General features: G+C 46.2%; 1 protein-coding gene across 1 annotated transcript in view; it reads left to right on the top strand.

Moving 5' to 3' along the window:
* The window catches only part of SMARCA1 (SWI/SNF related, matrix associated, actin dependent regulator of chromatin, subfamily a, member 1), a 213,767-nt gene that overhangs the window by 123,242 nt on the left and 68,238 nt on the right, over positions 1–22,287 (top strand). Inside the window, exons 16-18 of the mRNA XM_040442707.1 lie at positions 359–478; positions 5,544–5,654; positions 8,821–8,934. Coding sequence (XP_040298641.1) covers positions 359–478; positions 5,544–5,654; positions 8,821–8,934 — 345 coding nt within the window. The remainder of the gene's footprint in view (positions 1–358; positions 479–5,543; positions 5,655–8,820; positions 8,935–22,287) is intronic.

The following is a 22,287-nucleotide window of genomic DNA, read 5'->3' as shown; positions in this document are numbered from 1 at the left end:
TGTTGGTAATTTATTCATACATTTGTAGGAAGAATAAAAGAAGAACAGCACAATGCAGTGGTATGAGAAAAGATGCTCCAGAATTGATATCTTATGGGGAATATAATTATAAAGGAGGGCTGACAGGTCCTTTTTATGCAAATGTATTACCTGTATTTTTCCTCCATTCTGTGAAGACTGTGAAATGTGAACAGAAAAGCGCACGTTCCTTTAGGTGAATGATAAGCAGAATATATCACTAAGACGTTTGCTGCTTTACCTTTTTTCGTGTTGGTTAGGTGAACCAGAACACTACAGTATTCTAGAAAAGCTCCACCTTTAGCCTTTCCCTCTAGATTACGAAATATCTTTTTTTCAGACCGCTGAAATGGCAGAGCGCATGGAGAATATGGGGGAGAGCTCACTTAGAAATTTCTCTATGGATACAGAAACGAGTTTATATAACTTTGAAGGAGAAGATTATCGAGAAAAACAAAAGGTAACAAGTTACATTGCAATAAAAAATGGCAGAAGTTATCATTTACATATTAGTATGTCTTACTAAACCTCCTAAAGCTTACATGTCAGACATAATTGTTAACAGACTAAATGCGCATTAGGGCTCATTCAGACAACCGTATGCGGATCCGTTTTTTGCGGTCAGTTCAGTGTGTCTGCAAAAAAACTGATTGCATTCTGCATTTTTGCAGACCCATAGACTTCAATGGGGCCACTTCCCAATTTTCACTGACAAGTATAGGACATGTATGGGTCCGCATCTGGGACCTAGATTTGTGGAAAATATGATATGGTTCCAGCCTGTAGCAGTTCACGACACCACTGCAAACAAAGGCGACAGTGGGTGGATGGACATGTAATGGGCGCCATGCCAACAAATTTCGTCCTGCTAAGCACCTGGAAACAGACCAGACAGAGACAGGGGTGTGTAATGAAGGTGCTACCTGTGTCTGGATGTCTGGATAGTGGACATCAAAACTGTGGTTGCTGCTTGTGCTTGTCAGTGCATCAAAAATCGTCTCTACTGGTGGTCTGTCTGGGCCGTTCGGAGCCTATTCACAGTAGGTGTATGCCCTCATATAATGCTCCTGCCTTGTACTTTGGTTGTCAGCCTGGTACCTTATTTCCAACTCCTGGCTTTCTCCTGACTACGTTCTTGTTTTGTCCTTTGGCTTTTCACAATCTGATTCATTTTGTGGTGACAGCCCTTGACTTGGTCTCTGGCCCACCACTGCTCCTTCAGCGCTACCACTGCCAATGAAAGGGGAAAGATGCATCAGAGGAAAGACACACAAAATGTAACCCTGTTTTCCAGAAGGTAAGGAAGTGAATGTATGGTTAAGCGTGGTCAGCCCAGTCTTACAGAGAGATGTATAGAGATGATGGAGGTTCTGTAAAACTGAGGGAGAATTATCATGAGGGGGACTTTTAAAGTCAGTTTTTCTAAAGCTAGAACCAGCCCTGCACCTCCCATGGATCCAGAGATCTCCCCATTCATTGCTCTGCTAGATTTATATCAATCTGGGCAACTCAAGGGGAGTGTCTTCTCTGCTGCAGCTAAGGGGCGTGTCTCAGCTCTCCCTATCACAGCTCAGGAGGCAGATGAAAGATGAAACTGAGCATGTGCGGCCATCTCAGGGAGCAGGACAAAGAAAGAAGAAGAAAGAGCTGCTATACTGATACATTTTATTGAATAACTCAGTGGCTATGCAAATTTTTTATTATATGCTATTACAAAAGTATTCAGATCCAGGTACTGGTTTGAACTGTAGAATATTTTTTATTGGACAACCCCTTTAAGATGTTACTCCACTTTCTTTGCCAACCCTCTACTGTAGTAAGATTTTTGCAACTTTTTTCGCAGTTGATAAATCTGGAGTGAAAGTAATTAATATAGCTCTATGAGCTGTCCCAGGCTAGTAGATTGAGAAGAACAGGGGTCCTTAGACAGAACTTTGAGGGACAGTAACTGAGAAGGGGTGAGACAGGCAGGGCACTAAGCCTACAAATGTCAAGACTTCTTTTTCTTTGAGAGCACCCATATCAGCCATAGACCACATTGACTTCTATGGGAGAGTTTTCTAGGCATGTTCTGTGACCTGTGCAGTGGTCAGAAGGGAGTATATAAGCTGTGATATCACCTATTGGATCCTGCGTTACTGATGCAGATGTGATATCTGTCATTGTAATTCAGTCTGTGATATGGCTACTGAAATGTTGCCTGTACAAAACAAGATGTCTCAACATATTATGCCTAGTGGTCAGTACGAAAACTGCATGGTTTTAGGTATATTTTTTAAAAATATTTAGAAAAAAATACCATATTTTTCGCTCTATAAGACATACTTAAGTTTTAGAGGAGGAAAATAAGAAAAAAAAATATTTTTCATCAGACCTCAGATCTGGTACCCAATCAGACCACCAATGTTAATCAGACCTCATATCAGACCCCCAATGTTAATCAGACCTCAGCTTCATCCTGGTGTAATAGGAGTACTAATATGGCAAACCTGGGGGCTTTCACTCAGCCCCCAGCTGCCATGACAACAGCTCTGCACCCTGTTGCAGCAATGATTGAGAGGAGAGCAGGGGACAGAGAGAGTTGATGTAGACTGTATCATCTAAGGGGCTAAACGGTGGGGATCAAAGTTATCTCTGATCCTGACCGGTGCTAGTGGGTGTCAGCTGTATAACACAACCAGCTACCAACATGTATGGAGCAGGCTCAGCTCCTGGTCCTGCTCTATACACTTCCATAAATCCTATGACATACGACATACATGTACATCATTGGTCGTTAAGTGGTTAATAGGTACTATCACTTATAGACTGTGATAAACTTCAGCAGTCATTACAGAAACATCAATTAATCAATATACCCTGTTTTGCATCATATTTTGGAAAAAATTGGTTTCTAATAAAATACACTGCTCAAAAAAAATAAAGGGAACACAAAAATAACACATCCTAGATCTGAATTAATTAAATATTCTTCTGAAATACTTTGTTCTTTACATAGTTGAATGTGCTGACAACAAAATCACACAAAAATAAAAAAATGGAAATCAAATTTTTCAACCCATGGAGGTCTGGATTTGGAGTCACACTCAAAATTAAAGTGGAAAAACACACTACAGGCTGATCCAACTTTGATGTAATGTCCTTAAAACAAGTCAAAATGAGGCTCAGTAGTGTGTGTGGCCTCCACGTGCCTGTATGACCTCCCTACAACGCCTGTGCATGCTCCTGATGAGGTGGCGGACGGTCTCCTGAGGGATCTCCTCCCAGACCTGGACTAAAGCATCTGCCAACTCCTGGACAGTCTATGGTGCAACGTGACGTTGGTGGATAGAGCGAGACATGATGTCCCAGATGTGCTCAATTGGATTCAGGTCTGGGGAACAGGCGGGCCAGTCCATAGCATCAATGCCTTCGTCTTGCAGGAACTGCTGACACACTCCAGCCACATGAGGTCTAGCATTGTCTTGCATTAGGAGGAACCCAGGGCCAACCGCACCAGCATATGGTCTCACAAGGGGTCTAAGGATCTCATCTCGGTACCTAATGGCAGTCAAGCTACCTCTGGCGAGCACATGGAGGGCTGTGCGGCCTTCCAAAGAAATGCCACCCCACACCATTACTGACCCAATGCCAAACCGGTCATGCTGGAGGATGTTGCAGGCAGCAGAACGTTCTCCACGGCATCTCCAGACTCTGTCACGTCTGTCACATGTGCTCAGTGTGAACCTGCTTTCATCTGTGAAGAGCACAGGGCGCCAGTGGCGAATTTGCCAATCTTGGTGTTCTCTGGCAAATGCCAAACGTCCTGCACGGTGTTGGGCTGTAAGCACAACCCCCACCTGTGGACGTCTGGCCCTCATATCACCCTCATGGAGTCTGTTTCTGACCGTTTGAGCAGACACATGCACATTTGTGGCCTGCTGGAGGTCATTTTGCAGGGCTCTGGCAGTGCTCCTCCTGTTCCTCCTTGCACAAAGGCAGAGGTAGCGGTCCTGCTGCTGGGTTGTTGCCCTCCTACGGCCTCCTCCACGTCTCCTGATGTACTGGCCTGTCTCTTGGTAGCGCCTCCATGCTCTGGACACTACGCTGACAGACACAGCAAACCTTCTTGCCACAGCTCGCATTGATGTGCCATCCTGGATAACCTGCACTACCTGAGCCACTTGTGTGGGTTTTAGACTCCGTCTCATGCTACCACTAGAGTGAAATCACCGCCAGCATTCAAAAGTGACCAAAACATCAGCCAGGAAGCATAGGAACTGAGAAGTGGTCTGTTGTCACCACCTGCAGAACCACTCCTTTATTGGGGGTGTCTTGCTAATTGCCTATAATTTCCACCTGTTGTCTATCCCATTTGCACAACAGCATGTGAAATTGATTGTCACTCAGTGTTGCTTCCTAAGTGGACAGTTTGATTTCACAGAAGTGTGATTGACTTGGAGTTACATTGTGTTGTTTAAGTGTTCCCTTTATTTTTTTGAGCAGTGTAGTTGGCACCAGTTTATTACTCCATTGTAGCAGAGTTAAGGTGGTTTTCTGGTAAAATTTTTTTTAGTTTTTTATCAAGTGACTGCAAGAGAAAATTCATACTTATCTGGTCCCTGCCACTCCGGTCCTCTGCGCTGCCCCCGCTGTCTCCATCTTCCAGCTCGCCGCTGTTTATTTCTGGCTGGCTATGGGCATGGTCACATGCACCGCTCCAGCCAATGACTGGCTGCAGCAGTGATGTTGTCACAAGCAGCATGCCACTGCTTAAGCCATTCATTGGCTGGAGCGGTGCATATGACCATGCCCATAGCCAGACAGATGTAAGCAGCGCGGGGAGGGGAAGATGGAGACAGCAGGGGAAGCTCGCAGGACCGGAGCGTCGGGTAACAGGTAAGGCTAGTTTGACACTAGCGTTTATAGATCCCACAGGCAGGAATGCCGTCATGCCCCGTTAACTATAATGGGGTCCGGCGGAGATCCAGCCGCAACCCTGCAAATATGCAGAGAATCGGCATGACAAATCCCGAGGCGTGCAACAGTTTTTGTCTGGCTGATTCCCGGCATTCTATACCGGAACAGCTGGCTGGAAGTTAGTGCCGCTAGTGTGAAACAGGCCTAAGTATGAATCTTCTGTTTTAGGGCCATGCTGTGGGACCTTAATAAAATAATCTCTATTGGAAAACCCCTTTAAGACTATAAATAAAGGACATTGCATAGAAATAGCAGCTCCAGATCTGCAGGCAATAATTTTATCCATGGTGCATTAACCCCTCTGTCCTTACTTTTGGAATAAAGGATGTACTTGGATGCCTTACTTGTACTTTTTACTGCGTGATGACCATACTGGTCTTGAATATGTTCAGTTTCTTTAGTTATCCGTTGCTGACTCATCAAGTAATTGTCGTGAATGAAAACTTAATGTAATTTCCTGCTATGTAATGTTAATTGGCCACTTAAATCCCATCATGTTGATTTGTAATTTCCTGTAAAGTGGCTACTTTCCTAAAGTGCTTTTTTTTTCTTGTTTGTACATTTAGCTAAGCATGTTAGAGTGGATAGAGCCCCCCAAACGAGAACGCAAAGCCAATTATGCCGTGGATGCCTATTTTCGAGATGCTTTGCGTGTTAGTGAACCACGGGCTCCCAAGGTAAAGTACTATTTGTTATGTTCTGTAGATTTTAAAACTTGCTCCCCCTATACCCATTTGCCATGTTCTTTACCACATTTGTCAGTCTGTGAGTTTGGCTAAACAATTCATTTTCAGCACTTCACTCGAACTTTAATTTGCCGTCTTGGGCCGTATGCTGCCTAACACGCATAATATGGCTCCACATGAAAGCCGAATTGGGGTTGGATCATCATCCCATCAATGCAAACCGCATTGGTCTCTTCCAAAGGTTTGATCTGGGACAGGGCGCTTCTTTCTCGTGACGAGATTCGTATTTTAATCCATCACTTATTAAGACTTATGCTTGTAATTTCAAGTTATACCCTATCCACAGGACTATTAGATCGGATGGTGTCCTACCATTGGGACCCCGACTGATCATGAGAATGAGGGCCCCATGCTCCACAGGGCCCCCCAAAATTGTATGGAGCAAAAGGTCCATTCATCTCTAATATGCAAAATAACAGTGGAGCCCCAGTTATGGGTCTTCAACACATTGAAAGACAGATATCCCTCAAAGGAAGGAAAGCCAAGCAAAGGGTTGTCCCCATTATAACAATCACCAGATCCACCATATTAAGTGGCCCCTATGTCAAAATCCAGCTCTTTTACAAGCCTTAACGATGTGACAGGGGAAACCTAAGCCAGTTATTCATCCATAGGCAGCTGTTTGAGAGTGTTGCCCCTCATCAGTGTGGAGTTCTGGCTAACCATTCATCTCTGTCGGAGATGGACGACTACAGCGCTTATCTATTTCCAGCAGGTCTCATAGAGAGATGAATGGAGCGGCTGTGAGCATGCTCGACCTGCGGCTCGTTAGATTTCATGGATCCATGCAGGGTAAAGGGCCCCTTTAACAATATATATATATATATATATATATATATACACAGTAGATATAAAAATTATATACACCCCTGTTAAAATGTCAGGTTTCTGTGCTGTAAAAAAATGAGACAAAGATAAATCATTTCAGAACTTTTTCCACCTTTAATGTGACCTATAAACTGTACAACTCAATTGAAAAACAAACTGAAATCTTTTAGGTGGAGGGAAGAAAACAAAACAAAACTAAAATAATGTGGTTGCATAAGGTGTGCACACCCTCTTATAACTGGGGATGTAGCTGTGTTCAGAATTAAGCAATCACATTCAAAATCATGTTAAATAGGAGTCAGCGTCACCTGCCATCATTTAAAGTGCCTCTGATTAACCCCAAATAAAGTTCAGCTGCTCTAGTTGGTCTTTCTTGAAATTTTCTACACATCCTACAGCAAAAGCCATGGTCCACAGAGAGCTGCCAAAGCTTCAGAGTGATCTCATTGTTAAAGGTATCAGTCAGGAGAAGGGTACAAAAGAATTTCCAAGGCATTAGATATACCATGGAACACAGTGAAGACAGTCATCATCAAGTGGAGAAAATATGGCACAACAGTGACATTACCAAGAACTGGACGCCCCTCCAAAATTGATGAGAAGAGGAGAAGAAAACTGGTCTGGGAGGCTACCAAGAGGCCTACAGCAACAATAAAGGAGCTGCAGGAATATCTCACAAGTACTGGCTGTGTGGTACATGTGACAACAATCTCCCGTATTCTTCATATGTCTGGGCTATGGGGTAGAGTGGCCAGATGAAAGCCTTTTCTTACGAAGAAAAACATCCAAGCCAGGCTACATTTTGAAAAAACACATCTGAAGTCTCCCAAAAGCATGTGGGGAAAAGGTGTTATGGTCTGATGAAACCAAGGTTGAACTTTTTGGCCATAATTCCAAAAGATATGTTTGGCCTAAAAACAACACTGCACATCACCAAAAGAACACCATACCCACAGTGAAGCATGGTGGTGGCAGCATCATGCTTTGGGGCTGTTTTTCTTCAGCTGGAACTGGGGCCTTAGTTAAGCTAGAGGGAATTATGAACAGTTCCAAATACCAGTCAATATTGGCACAAAACCTTCAGGCTTCTGCTAGAAAGCTGAACATGAAGAGGAACTTCATCTTTCAGCATGACAACGACCCAAAGCATATATCCAAATCAACAAAGGAATGGCCTCACCAGAAGAAGATTAAAGTTTTGAAATAGCCCAGCCAGAGCCCAGACCTGAATCCGATTGAAAATCTGTGGGGTGATCTGAAGAGGGCTGTGCACAGGAGATGCCCTTGCAATCTGACAGATTTGGAGTCTTTTTGCAAAGAAGAGTGGGCAAATCTTGCCAAGTCAAAATGTACCTTGCTGATAGACTCATACCCAAAAAGACTGAGTGCTGTAATAAAATCAAAAGGTGCTTCAACAAAGTATTAGTTTAAGGGTGTGCACACTTATGCAACCATATTATTTTATTTTTGTATTTTTTCTTCCCTCTACCTAAAAGATTTCAGTTTGTTTATCAATTGAGTTGTACAGTTTATAGGTCACATTAAAGGTGGAAAAAGTTCTGAAATTATTTATCTTTTTCTCATTTTTTTACATCACAGAAACCTGACATTTTAACAGGGGTGTGTAGACTTTTTATATTCACTGTATATATATATATATATATATATATATATATTGACTGTGTTGCATCCATCCATTTGGATGCCATAGAAATGAATAGGGTCAATCTGTCATGATCAATGTTTCTTCAAAAACATAGAAAGCAATGCACCCAGCTATAATTGTTCTTTCTAGGGTTTTTTCAGGATTAGTAAAGCTTCTTTTTTCCAAAAACAGGGTCACAGCTCTCCATGTGTGGTATTGTAGTTCAGTCCCTTTCACTTCAGTAGCTTGCATTTTTTTTATTTGCTCGCATGAATTATAGCTAGATGCATTCAGTGCTATATGTACATTTACACCATAGTTAGTATATTGTTTATGCTGCTGGCACATAGCGTGAAAAGATATCCCTCAAATGTGACTGTGGATTTTTTTGTCCTAAAATAAAAAATAAAAATAATAAAATTATTTTTCCCCCCTCCCAGTATGGCGCCATTGGAAAATGTAACTCATCCCATAAAATAGAAGACCCAACATAAAAACTGGAAGTCATTACTCCTGGAGTGTGGCAGTAAAAAAAACTGAAGGCCCAGAATAGGCAGGTCTTTAAGGGGTTGATGCCCCTTGTTTCTCTGCTCTGATAAATAATACACTTGTGTTTTCTTTCAGGCTCCCCGGCCACCAAAACAACCCAACATTCAAGATTTTCAGTTTTTTCCTCCAAGATTGTTTGAGTTGCTGGAGAAAGAGATACTTTACTACAGGAAGACCATTGGATATAAGGTACGGCCAAAATAATGTATTGCTTGTATCAGTGGTTATGACCCTTAGTAGAGAGACATGCTAAGAAGCAGCATTTCATCTATTTCATTTTATGTTTCCGTGTGTCGTAAAAACATATCAACAGTTTCCCCCATAACAGTGACCTCTACAGTACCCGCTCTTTTAACAATGACCTCCACAGTGCCTGCCCCTTTAACAGTGATCTCCACAGTGCCCGCCCCTTTAACAGTGACCTCCACAGTGAACTCCCCTTTAACATTGACCTCCACAGTGGCCGCCCCTTTAACATTGACCTCCACAGTGCCTGCCCCTTTAACAGTGACCTCCACAGTGCCTGCCCCTTTAACAGTGACCTCCACAGTGCCCACCCTTTTAACAGTGACCACATCTTTACCACTGACCTGCACAGTGCCTGCCCCTTTAACAGTGACCTTCACAGTTTCCGCCCCTTTAACAGTGACCTCCACAGTGCCCGCCCCTTTAACAGTGACCGCATCTTTACCAGTGACCTGCAAAGTGCCTGCCCCTTTAACAGTGACCTTCACAGTTTCCGCCCCTTTAACAGTGACCTCCACAGTGCCCGCCCCTTTAACATTGACCACCCCTTTAACAGTTACCTCCACAGTGCCAGCCCCTTTAACAGTGACCTCCACATTGCCCGCCCCTTTAACAGTGACCTCCACATTGCCCGCCCCTTTAACATTGACCACCCCTTTAACAGTTACCTCCACAGTGCCAGCCCCTTTAACAGTGACCTTCACAGTGCCCGCCCCTTTAACAGTGACCTTCACAGTGCCCGCCCCTTTAACAGTGACCTTAAAGGGGCGGCCACTTTAATAGTGACCTCCACAGTGCTTGCCCCTTTAACAGTGACCTCCACAGTGTCTACACCTTCCACATTGTGGAGGTCACTGTTAAAGGGGCAGACACTGTGGAGTTCACTGTTAAAGGGGCAAGCACTGTGGAGGTCACTGTTAAAGGGGAGGGCACTGTGGAAGTCACTGTTAAAGGGGCGGGTACTGTGGACGTCAATATTAAAGGGGCGGCCACTATGAAGGTCACTGTTAAAGGGGTGGTCAATGTTAAAGGGGCGGGCCTTGTGGAGGTCACTGTTAAAGGGGCAGGCACTGTGGAAGTCACTGTTAAAGGGGCAGGCACGGTGAAGGTCACTGTTAAAGGGACAGATACTGTGGAGGTCACTGTTAAAGGGGCTGGCACTATGGAGGTAACTATTAAAGGGGTGGGCCCTGTGGAGGTCACTGTTAAAGGGGCAAGCACTGTGGAGGTCACTGTTAAAGGGGTGGGCACTATTACAGTGCTTGCCCCTTTAACAGTGACCTCCACAGTGCCAGCCCCTTTAACCCCTTAAGGACCGGGCTCATTTTCACCTTAAGGACCAGGCCATTTTTTGCAAATCTGACCAGTGTCACTTTAAGTGCTCATAACTTTAAAACGCTTTGACTTATCCAGGCCATTCTGAGATTGTTTTTTCGTCACATATTGTACTTCATGACACTGGTAAAATGAAGTCAAAAAAATAATTTTTTTTGCACAAAAAAATACCTAATTTACCAAAAATTTGAAAAAAATTAGCAAATTTCAAAGTTTCAGTTTCTCTACTTCTGTAATACATAGTAATACCCCAAAAAATTGTGATGACTTTACATTCCCCATATGTCTACTTCATGTTTGAATTGTTTTGGGAATGATATTTTATTTTTTGGGGATGTTATAAGGCTTAGAAGTTTAGAAGCAAATCTTGAAATTTTTCAGAAATTTACAAAAACTCAATTTTTAGCGACCAGTTCAGGTCTGAAGTCACTTTGCGAGGCTTACATAATAGAAACCACCCAAAAATGACCCCATCTAAGAAACTACACCCCTCAAGGTATTCAAAACTGATTTTGCATACATTGTTAACCCTTTAGGTGTTGCACAAGAGTTATTGGCAAATGGGGAGGAAATTTGAGAATTTCATATTTTTGTCAAATTTTTCATTTTAACCCATTTTTTCCACCAACAAACCAAGGGTTAACAGCCAAACAAGACTGTATCTTTATTGCCCTGACTCTGCCGTTTACAGAAACACCCAATATGTGGCCGTAAACTACTGTACGGCCACACAGCGGGGCGTAGAGTGAAAGGTGCACCATATGGTTTTTGGAAGGCTGATTTTTATGGACTGGTTTTTTGACACCATGTCCCATTTGAAGCCCCCTGATGCACCCCAAGAGGAGAAACTCCCTAAAAGTGACCCCATCTAAGAAACTACACCCCTCAAGGTATTCAAAACTGATTTTACATACGTCGTTAACCCTTTAGGTGTTGCACAAGAGTTATTGGCAAATGGGGATGAAATTTGAGAATTTCATTTTTTTGCCTAATTTTCAATTTTAACCCATTTTTTCCACTAACAAAGCAAGGGTTAACAGCCAAACAAGATTGTATCTTTATTGCCCTGACTCTGCCGTTTACAGAAACACCCCATATGTGGCCGTAAACTACTGTACGGGCACACAGTAGGGCGTAGAGTGAAAGGTGCGCGGTTTGGTTTTTGGAAGCCAGATTTTGCTGGACTGGTTTTTTGACACCATGTCCCATTTGAAGCCCCCCTGATGCACCCCTAGATTAGAAATTCCATAAAAGTGACCCCATCTAAGAAACGACACCCCTCAAGCTATTCAAAACTGATTTTACAAACTTTGTTAACCCTTTAGGTGTTGCACAAGATTTAATGGAAAATAGAGACACAATTTCAAAATTTCACATTTTTGGCAGATTTTCCATTTTAATATTTTTTTTCCAGTTACAAAGCAAGGGTTAACAGCCAAACAAAACTCAATATTTATGGCCCTTATTCTGTAGTTTACAGAAACACCCCATATGTGGTCGTAAACCGCTGTACGGGCACACGGCAGGGCGCAGAAGGATGGGATTCCATACGGTTTTTGGAAGGCAGGTTTTGCTGGACTGTTTTTTTTGACACCATGTCCCATTTGAAGCCCCCCTGATGCACCCCTAGAGTAAAAACTCCAAAAAAGTGACTCCATTTTAGAAACTACGGGATAGGGTGGCAGTTTTGTTGGTACTAGTTTTTGGGCGATTATCTTGAGTAGGGTCTCATTTTTTGCGGGATGAGATGACGGTTTGATTGGCACTATTTTGGGGTGCATATGACTTTTTGATCGCTTGCTATTACACTTTTTGTGACGTAAGATGGCAAAAAATGGCTTTTTTTACACTGTTTTTATTTTTTTACGGTGGTCATCTGAGGGGTTAGGTCATGTGATATTTTTATAGAGCCGGTCGATACGGACGCGGCGATACCTAATATGTATACTTTTTTTTTATTTATGTAAGTTTTACAGAATGAGTTCATTTTTGAAAAAAAAAAAATCATGTTTTAGTGTCTCCATAGTCTAAGAGCCATAGTTTTTTCAGCTTTTGGGCGATTATCTTGAGTAGGGTCTCATTTTTTGCGGGATGAGATGACGGTTTGATTGGTACTATTTTGGCGTACATGCGACTTTTTTGATCACTTTTATTATCACTTTTAGGACTCGGGAAATAGGGCGTACCGGTACGTCCTAGGTCCTTAAGGGGTTAACAGTGACCTCCACAGTGCCCGCCCCTTCAACAGTGACCTTCACCGTGCCTGCTCTTTTAACAGTGACTTCCACAGTGCCTGCCCCTTTAACAGTGACCTCCACAGTGTCCGCCCCTTTAACATTGACCACCCCTTTAACAGTGACCTTCATAGTGGCCGCCCCTTTAATATTGACGTCCACAGTACCCGCCCCTTTAACAGTGACTTCCACAGTGCTTGCCCCTTTAACAGTGAACTCAATAGCGCCCGTCCGTTTAATAGTGGCCCCTGCCCCCCATGCATGTAGCAGTGTAGTTGTGCCGTCATACGTCATATGATTGAATATTTAAGGACCGGTGAACTGCTAAAACCTGTGATCAGTTGTTATGGCAACCTTGAGTAGGACTGCGAGCTTCTATTGGCTTATAAGGGACCGTGTAAATATCAGTTCGGATTTAAATGAAAGGCTTGCTGGCTTCTATTGGCTGATGCAGGTAATTTTTTTGGAATATCTCAGGAACGGTATGTCCTAGAGAGCTGAGACCAAGTCTAAAACCTTCCAGGACACCTGATGTACCTGTGTGCCAAATTTGGTGAAGATCGGTCCAGTCGTTTGGTCACGCATAAAGAACGTCCAGACGTCTAGCGTCTACACAGACAGACAGAAACTCATTTTTATATATAAGACTAGCAGAAGGACCCGGCTTCGCACAGTTATATTTCATCTATTTTATTTTATGTTTCCGTGTGTCGTAAAAAGATATCGACAGTTTCCCCCATCACAGTGACCTCTACAGTCCCGCCCCTTTAACAATGACCTCCACAGTGCCTGCTCCTTTAACATTGACCTCCACAGTGTCCGCCCCTTTAACAATGACATTCACAGTGCACGCCCCTTTAACAGTGCCCACTCCTTTAACAGTGACCGCCCCTTTAGCATTTACCACCCCTTTTACCAGTGACCTTTTTAGTGGCTGCCCCTTTAACAGTGACCTTCACAGTGCCTGCCCCTTTTACAGTGACTTTCACAGTGCCCGCCCCTTTAACAGTGACTGCCCTTTTAACAGTGACTTTCACAGTGACCGCCCCTTTAACAGTGAATTTCACAGTGACCGCCCCTTTAACAGTGGCCGCCCCTTTAACAGTGACTTTCACAGTGACGGCCCCTTTAACAGTGACTTTCACAGTGACCGCCCCTTTAACAGTGACTTTCACAGTGACCGCCCCTTCAACAGTGACTTTCACAGTGACCGCCCCTTTAACATTGACTTTCACAGTGGCTGCCCCTTTAACATTGACTTTCACAGTGGCCGCCCCTTTAACTGTGACTTTCACAGTGACCGCCCCTTTAACTGTGACTTTCACAGTGACCGCCCCTTTAACAGTGACTTTCACAGTGACCGCCCCTTTAACAGTGACCTTAATAGCGCCCGCCCCTTTAATAACAGTGACCTCCACAGTGCCCACCCCTATAACAGTGACTTTCACAGTGACCGCCCCTTTAACGGTGACTTTCACAGTGACTGCCCCTTTAACAGGGACCTTCATAGTGCCCGCCCCTTTAACAGGACCTTCATAGCGCCAGCTTCTTTAATAACAGTGACCTCCACAGTGCTTGCCCATTTAATAACAGTGACCTCCACAGTATCTGTCCCTTTAGCAGTGACCTCCACAGTGCCCACCCCTTTAACAGTGACCTTCACCGTGCCTGCTCCTTTAATAGTGGAAGGATTAGCGGACGCAGTATAGAGGCAACAGCAAATTCTTTGGATCAAACAGTTCAGTGTTTTATTCACTTTAGGCAAGTGACAAAACAAGTCATATTCAAAAAAAAGTCACCTTGCAGTGTTGGTGGTAGTTCACACCATTTAAAATCCGGTCTGGTATTTGACCTCACCTGGCCAAATCAGCCCAGCAGCACAGACCAAACCTTTCACTGTGTCACATACCCCCCTTTGATCAACGCTGAGGGGGTAAACACACGCCAGACAGTGTACCCAGGACAGGGCATCCGCATTTCCCTGTAACCGAAAACTTAAAGATTTGTAGGGAGAGAAACCATCGGGTGACCTGGGCATTTCTGTCCTTGGCCTGGCTCATCCACTTGAGAGGGGAGTGGTCAGTCACCAGGCGGAATTTTCTCCCCAATAAATAATAGCGGAGAGATTCTAGTGCCCACTTGATAGCCAGGCACTCTCTCTCCACTATACGATATCGGGTCTTAGCTGGGGTGAGCTTACGGCTGAGGAAGACAACGGGATGCTCCTTCCGTCTGATCATCCCAGCGAACCATCATTGACTTGTGTCCCTTCAAGAACCCTGTCAAGGGCGTGGCTAAAGTAGCAAAATGGGGAACAAACCTCATGTAATAGCCCACCATTCCCAGGAATGACTTTATTTGCCTAGTGGTGACAGGTCGGGACCAATTCCGTATCGCCTCTATTTTGTTCACTTGTAGTTTGATGACACCGTGCCCAATGACATACCCCAGCTACTTAGTCTCTTCTAACCCTATCGCATGTTTTTTGGGGTTAGCGGTTAGCCCAGCTTTCCGAAGGGAATCCACTACAGTCTGCACTTTGGGCAGGTGACTTTCCCAGTCGGTACTGTGGATAACAATATGAATACTATAGGACTGGCCCACTCACTTTTTGACTCCTCAGTGACGTCTAGCTGCAACATTAGCTGCACTTCCTCCAATATGGCTTGTCGCAAAGCCTCGGTTACCCGGTATGGTTTTAATCTGACTTTTGCCTGAGGCTCAGTGACAATGTCATGCTGGATTATGGAAGTGCGTCCAGGGAGGTCCGAGAACACATCCGTGTTCCGACTAACAAACTCCCTGGCCTCCTGAGTCTGTTTAGAGGAGAGGCTGTCAGCAATTTTTACTGTGGCAGCTGCCTCTCTTGCATCAGACAGATGGGCCGATACCTCTTCTCCTAGAAAACCCGGCCGCGGGCTGTCTTCTGTACAGGTTTCCCTATCTTTCCACGGTTTGAGTAAATTCACATGGTAAACCTGCTCTGGCTTTCGCCGCCCTGGCTGGTGTACCTTTTAGTTTACATCTCCAATTTTCTCGAGTACCTCGTAGGGCCCCGCCACCTAGCCAGGAACTTACTGTCCACGGTTGGCACCAGAACCAAAACCCGGTCACCCGGGTTAAAAATCCGGACCCGAGCCTGCTGATTATAGACCCGACTCTGGGCAAGCTGAGCTGCCTCCATATGCTCCCTACCAAGAGGCAACACTGTCTCTATCCGATCTTGCATCTGGGTAACATACTCAATGACTCTTTTATGTGGAGTGGGTTGTTGTTCCCACGCCTCTTTGGCCACGTCCAAGAGCCTGCGAGGGTGTCTTCCATATAGCAGTTCGAAGGGCGAGAACCTGCAAACACGAGATAGGGCAGAAGGAGGTCCCAGTCCTTTCCATCTTTAGACACTACCTTTTTCAACATATTTTTTCTCGCTCGTTATCATTGGGGGACACAGGACTGTGGGTATAGCTGCTGCCACTAGGAGGCGACACTAGTCTAGAACTGGTAACTCCTCCCCTGCAGGCTATACCCCCTCCAGCCAGGAGAGAGCAACTCAGTTTTAGCTTAGTGTCTGCAGGAGGCAGACCTCCCTGCCTTATGCAGGGCGACTTAGCCTATTCTTTCTTTTTTCTTTTTCCTTTTTCCTTTTTCCCTTTTAGGTTTGGGAAACAGAGTTGCCCAGCCTCTCTGTTATTCCGGGGAGCAAGGCCGGTGTCGGAGTCCCTCACCGCTCGACCTCCCCACAGAAGCAAAAGGAGGATCCAGGGCAACCCAGCTCCCCTGCTTCCGCCAGCCAAGGGGTCACCTAGGTCCGCCAAAGAAAAACACCCTCCCGCCATACCAGACTCCTGCAACTCCGGTGCCAGCTGCTGAGGAGGTGACCCTGCTGGAAAAGTTGACCTTGCGGGTCCACTTAGGAAGGGTGAAGAGAAGAGGATGAAGATGAGATGAGTACACGGGACTAGGTAAGTATGTTAACCCTCTGCCCCCCCCCCCCCCCCATTTTTGGCGGAAATTTTTTTTTTTAAGGGGTCTATAAGGTTAACAGGCACCAAGCTCCATTTATCGTAGCCCAGGACATCTGAAGGCAGGCCCTCTCACTCCCCCTCTGTGCCGACGGTTACACGGGCACATTGGGGGTTAATAGACCGTGCCTCCTGGCACTCAGCGGGTGGCCGAGAACGCAAGAAGAGGAGCGGAGGTGTCTTCCCGCGCCCCGATATCCAGCGCCATATTCCGCCCCTTTCGGGAGTGGGCACCAAGCGACCCGCTCCTAAAGGGTTAATGCCGGCACTGGGCAATATCGCGGACGCCTCGCACTTTTGGAACATGGGGGACTCCAGCTGCGGGGGGGGCTACCTCTGCCCGACTCCGGGTTCCAGCGCTGTTTCCTTCCCGGCCCACCCCCGGCTGGTAGGTGCATTTCGTGCACCGCTCCAGGTCCCTCTATACCCCGGCCGAACGGCAGTGTTCCCGGTCGGCCGTGTATTAAACTTTAGGCCCTGGCTTTGCGGCATACTAGGCCGCAACTTTCATCCCCTGGTATGAGGGGGTGGAGGGGGGCGGCGGGCTGGCGTGAATTCTTCCCGCCTAGCTGTTCCCCTCCCCCAGAAGCCAGCTGAGCACCGCCCCTGGTCTTCAAGGCACTTTTAACCTTTCCTGGTCAGCCACTTCTTTTAGGCCGGCACCAAGTTATCAAAGGTTTAGATAGGTAGTGCAATTTGCTTTAATTATGAAGAATTTAACCCTTCCTACCGCTTATCCATTTGAGGCTAGGCATCCGAGTCGTATAAAAAAAAAAGAGAGATCATTAATACCTTGCAGTACCAGACTGGGCCGGTGCCCTGTCCCGGACACGGGAGGACCTCTCATAGTTTCCCAATCCGCCCTCCGCGGCCGATTGGTTGATAATTCTGCACATGTGCAATCAAATGGAGGACCTCTGACATTCCCAATCCACTCTCCTGGGTCGTTTGGTTGATAATTCTCCACCTGCGCAATTCAATAGAGGACCTATGACATTCCCAATACCTATGACATTCCCAATCCGCCCTCCTGGGTCGTTTGGTTGATAATTCTCCACCTGCGCAATCCAGTGGGGGACCTCTGGAACTTCCCAATCCACCCTCCGGGGTCGTTTGGTTGATGATGCACCGCCTGCGCAATTCGGTGGAGGCACTTCTAGAAGTTCCCATTCCACCCCCTGGGTAGTTTGGTTGATAAGTCCCCACCTGAGTAGTCCGCAACGGTCAGGGGCGAGATTCTGAGGGGTAGACTGACTCAAAAGCGGACCACCGCAGTCTGCGGTAGCCAGCAGTACTTGTCGTATGCATTACCCCTTTCCATAGGCGGAGTAATCGCACTATTACGGAATACAATTCTTGCCTGATACATTGTCCCCTGCCATAGTTGGACTAAGTGCAATGACACTGGTTTCAGTGCCGGACATATGCATTCCCCATTCCGTAGGTGGCGGAATTGCATCTCCACTGGATTCACTACTTGCCGTATGCATTTCCCCTTCCATAAGAGGCGCGATGATTTTATCACTGGTTGCAGTTTGTGCTGTATGCATTATCCCCTTACTTAGGTGGAGTAAGTGCACTACCACTGGGTACAGAACTCGCCATATGCATTAGTTCCTGCCGTAGGCATTAACCCCCCCCCCCCTTCATAGAGGGAGTAATCGCACTACCACTGACTGCAGTGCTTGCCGTATGCATTACCACCTCCCATAGGTGGAGTGTAACGGATCCGCTTCCGTTAATGGACGCTTCCTAGCTTGCGCCGAGGACCACAAGCACCGCACTGGACACCACAACCTCCGCTGACTCCACAACCGCCGTAGCTTAACTGGAGCCGCGCCGTCTTCCTTCCACCCTGAATGAACCTCCAGCATTCAGGACCGTGTGGGAAAGATCTCTCCTCCAGGGAATATGCAGAGCATAGCAATCCCCAGCGTGACACAGCAATTCCCTCCAATAACGAGACGAGGTTGCGTTTTCAAGGGTTCAAACAGGAACTCAGCTGAACTGAACGTACAGCCTCTTTTATTCACAAACCAAAAACATAGTACTGCCCACAGGGGTTTGAAATACAACCAATCAATATATTACAACACATCCCCACAAAATCCTCCCCTCTGTCCATGATAGAATTACCTCACACTGGGTTGATGCATTAACCACAGACAGACGAATACACAATATCCTCTGTCCTGGAGACAACCGAGAAGTAATTCAATTATCTCTCAGGACAAAGGACATCGCCAATACACACAGAGAGACAACAGGACAGGAATCCCCACCCAAACACACAAAATCCTCCCTTTCTGTCTGTGATATAATTATGGATTAACATAACTATCACAGACAGTAAAAATACAGTTTTTAAACATACACTGTAACTTTAAAACCATACATTCCATCTCCATAAAAATTACATATTTAAGCTTAGCTTACATCAAACATAAACACTTCCAAAAATCACACAAATCCCTCCAGCGGATCAAAAGTTTAGTGGAAGTCCTTTATGACCAATTTCCTGCCCAAAACAGTTCCATAGATTCTTTAGTATACACCGCTGACCGCGTTCGGTCCTAAGAACAGTCCAGACATGCGGCATAGTTCTGTTCTTGAAGGGTAATATGTCCCGGGGCCATAGTCGGAGGGCAGGAGGCTAGCCATCAGTCCTCTACAATGCCCAGTGGCAAATGGCAGTTTGTCACATGGAGTAATTACACTACCTCCGACGGCAGTGCTTGCCGTATGCATTACCACCTTCCATACGTGGGGTAATTGCACTACCATAGGCTGTCCCCTTCCATAGGCGGAGTATTGCACTACCAATGAATACTGCAGTTCGACTACGCCATGGCTCTAGATGCCTTAGCTTCTTTCACAAGTGGGGCGTGGCAACAGTCAGTACCCGCGAGTGCCCTGTACTCTTCATCTAGTGGTATATGGGTGCCGCTAGTAGATACGTTGGCTATTTCCACATTGTATCCTTCTTTTCTTTTCGGTGCTGGTTTGGGGCATGGTTATGACATCCTCTGTCTCTCAGGGGGTTACCTAGCAACACTTAGGTGTCCTAGAGACCCCCCATCTCCATGGGCCTCCACTGTTCCAGTCGGTCATGGTATTTGTCCCCTTCAATGGGTAGTGCATACGCTATTGTACATAATATTGTGAATACGTTCCAGCGAGTCAAGCATTTCACTGACTCTGTATTCTCTATCCACCACTCCTCCTTGTTTGTGAAAGTGGTTATGCTGGCACTCTAGATTAGCCACTACATCATGTTCTCATCCGCAGGTGCAGTGTTTACGCTAGTGCCCGAGTTCGTAGTCTCTGCAGTAGGGCATCTCCCTCAGGTAGGGGTTCTAGTCCTGGCGCTAGTTTGGGTGGTTGCTCCTGTTCAGCGCCCTTCCCAGTTGGGGTGTTTAAGTTTAGCTCCACTTAACTGGGGCAGTATGGTACCAGGGCTTCTACTGGATGTCCTCAGGCCTCCCCCTCAGTTTTGTGCTAGCGGGGCAGGCGGCGGCTACTGCCGTGGGACTGGTATTTGCATTGCCACTAAGTGTCGGACTGGGGTACCTAGGGCCCACCAGTAAAATTTATTTTGCGGCCCACCGTACGGATACATTCAAATATAATAAATAATCTAACACGTTTTGTATATGAACATAGGCTGGTTGAGGTGCTGTACATTGAATATTTGTATGTAGTGCAGTAAATCTAATGTGTTATGTGCCACTTGTGCAGGGGTTTGAGACTAGGGGCCCACCTTGCTCAGGGGCCCACCGGGGGATTCCCCTGTACCCCTGTGGGCCAGTCCGAGCCTGGCCACTACATACTATGGTTCCTACTGCACAGCTCCTTGGTCAAGTGGCGGATTCTTCTAGCACGGAATTCAGTGGCCTCTGCCCTGTGGCCCCCTCCTCAGCTTAAGGATGGTGCTAGAAATTCAGTTGTGGCTCCCCTTGCATGGCTTTCTCCTCAGGCGGAGTATTGCACGACCACTAGATCCTGTGGCTACTTCGGTATTGCACCAGTCTCATATGGGAAATGGGCTTTAGACTTAGCCTCTTCTTTTTTCTCCTTCCGTCCTTTTCCTTCTCTGGCTCAGGGTTCACAGCCACCCCGCAAGCCTTGGTGGCTCCTACGTTACTACCTTCCCCTCATCTGCATTTGCACAGGGTATTCGTTTGTGGCCTTCTACATCCAGCCATATACCGAATCCGGCTGGTGGGCTGTGGCACCCTCCACATCCATCTTTGTACAGGTGAATCCTTCCCATTGGTCCGGGGGTGCTACCTGTATCTACACTTACCTCTCTTAAGACATGACGAATAACTATGTCATGTCAGTCTGATGGTGGTCACACACATCCCTCCTTCTACAGGTGTATCCTTCCCATTGGTCCGGGGATGCTACCTGTACCTACACTTACCTATATTAAGACATGACTAATGACTATGTCATGTCAGTCCGATGGTAGTCATACTTTTTTATTGCCCATTCTGTGGGTAGACTAAGAGACTCCCCACGCCAGGCAGAGCGGGGTTGCTGTCACGTCTTGCCACCACTGATGGACGTTTCGTTCCTGGAACGGAACACCCTTTCTATTTCTTCTCCTCCTCGAGCTGAATGGTGGCCGGCCTCCCCCTTCTGTCTACCTGGCCAGTAGCCATGCGTGGTACTGGTCTGGAATCCCATCACTACTTTTTTCCTATGTGACCAGTGTTTTCTCAAGTACGGTTTGGACTTTGGACATCGTCATCACTCTCCGTCCGGCAGGAGTATTTCTCTCGTCCGGTTACTTTTTCCCCGCCAGGCAACGTTGCCACACTGTCAATATATGGTCGCTGACAAGGCTTCCCACCGCCAGTGATTCTCACATCGGCTTTATTTCTACCTATCTCCCAGGTACTGGTTATTTGGCCTGCAGTTGGGCATGCCTGATTCAGGCGTTTTTTCTCTCTGGTTTGTCCACCAGCTTCTCTAGTCTAGTCTCTAGTCTCTGGATCTGTTTGGCAGTTGTTGAGGAATTCCGCTCCCGGGGCAAGGCACCGCCCAGCGGAGTTACGGTACACCCGACCAGCGGTCGGCGCTTCTTGGGTTTATCTCTACCATGCGTCAGCTTCACAGTTGTACAAGGCAGCGACTTTTTCCTCCTTGCACACGTTCACCAAGTTTTATTAGGTGCACTCCTTTGCATCGGTGCATGCTGCCTTGGAGCAAGGTCTTGCAAGCGGCAGTGTCCTGAGCTTTCTTGAGGGTGTTTTTTCCATAGGTGTGGGCTCTTCCCTCCCCGTGGACTGCTTTGGGATCTCCCACGGTCCTGTGTCTCCCAATGATAACGAGCGAGAAAACAAGATTTTTGTGAACTCACCTGTAAAATCACTTTCTCGCTGAGTTTTCATTGGGGGTCACAGCACCCACCCAGTATGTATATTCCTTTTGACGCTAAGGTTTAGCGATGGGTTAGCCAGGTGCATCCTCGGTTTGGTTCGGACCACTGGCGTTTGTTGTGTATTTTTACTCTTCTTATTTTGGATTGTTTCTCCTACTCCTACTGCTTGGGCACAAACTGAGTTGCTCTCTCCTGGCTGGAGGGGTTATAGCCTGCAGAGGGGAGGAGTTAACAGTTCTAGCCTAGTGTCGCCTCCTAGTGGCAGCAGCTATACCCACGGTCCTGTGTCCCCCAATGAAAACTCAGCGAGAAAGAG

The sequence above is a fragment of the Bufo bufo genome, chromosome 8, assembly GCF_905171765.1.
Source record: "Bufo bufo chromosome 8, aBufBuf1.1, whole genome shotgun sequence".
Classification (NCBI taxonomy): domain Eukaryota; kingdom Metazoa; phylum Chordata; class Amphibia; order Anura; family Bufonidae; genus Bufo; species Bufo bufo.
The sequence above is the reverse complement of the archived record's forward strand: the minus strand, read 5'-3'. Positions and strand labels throughout refer to the sequence as shown.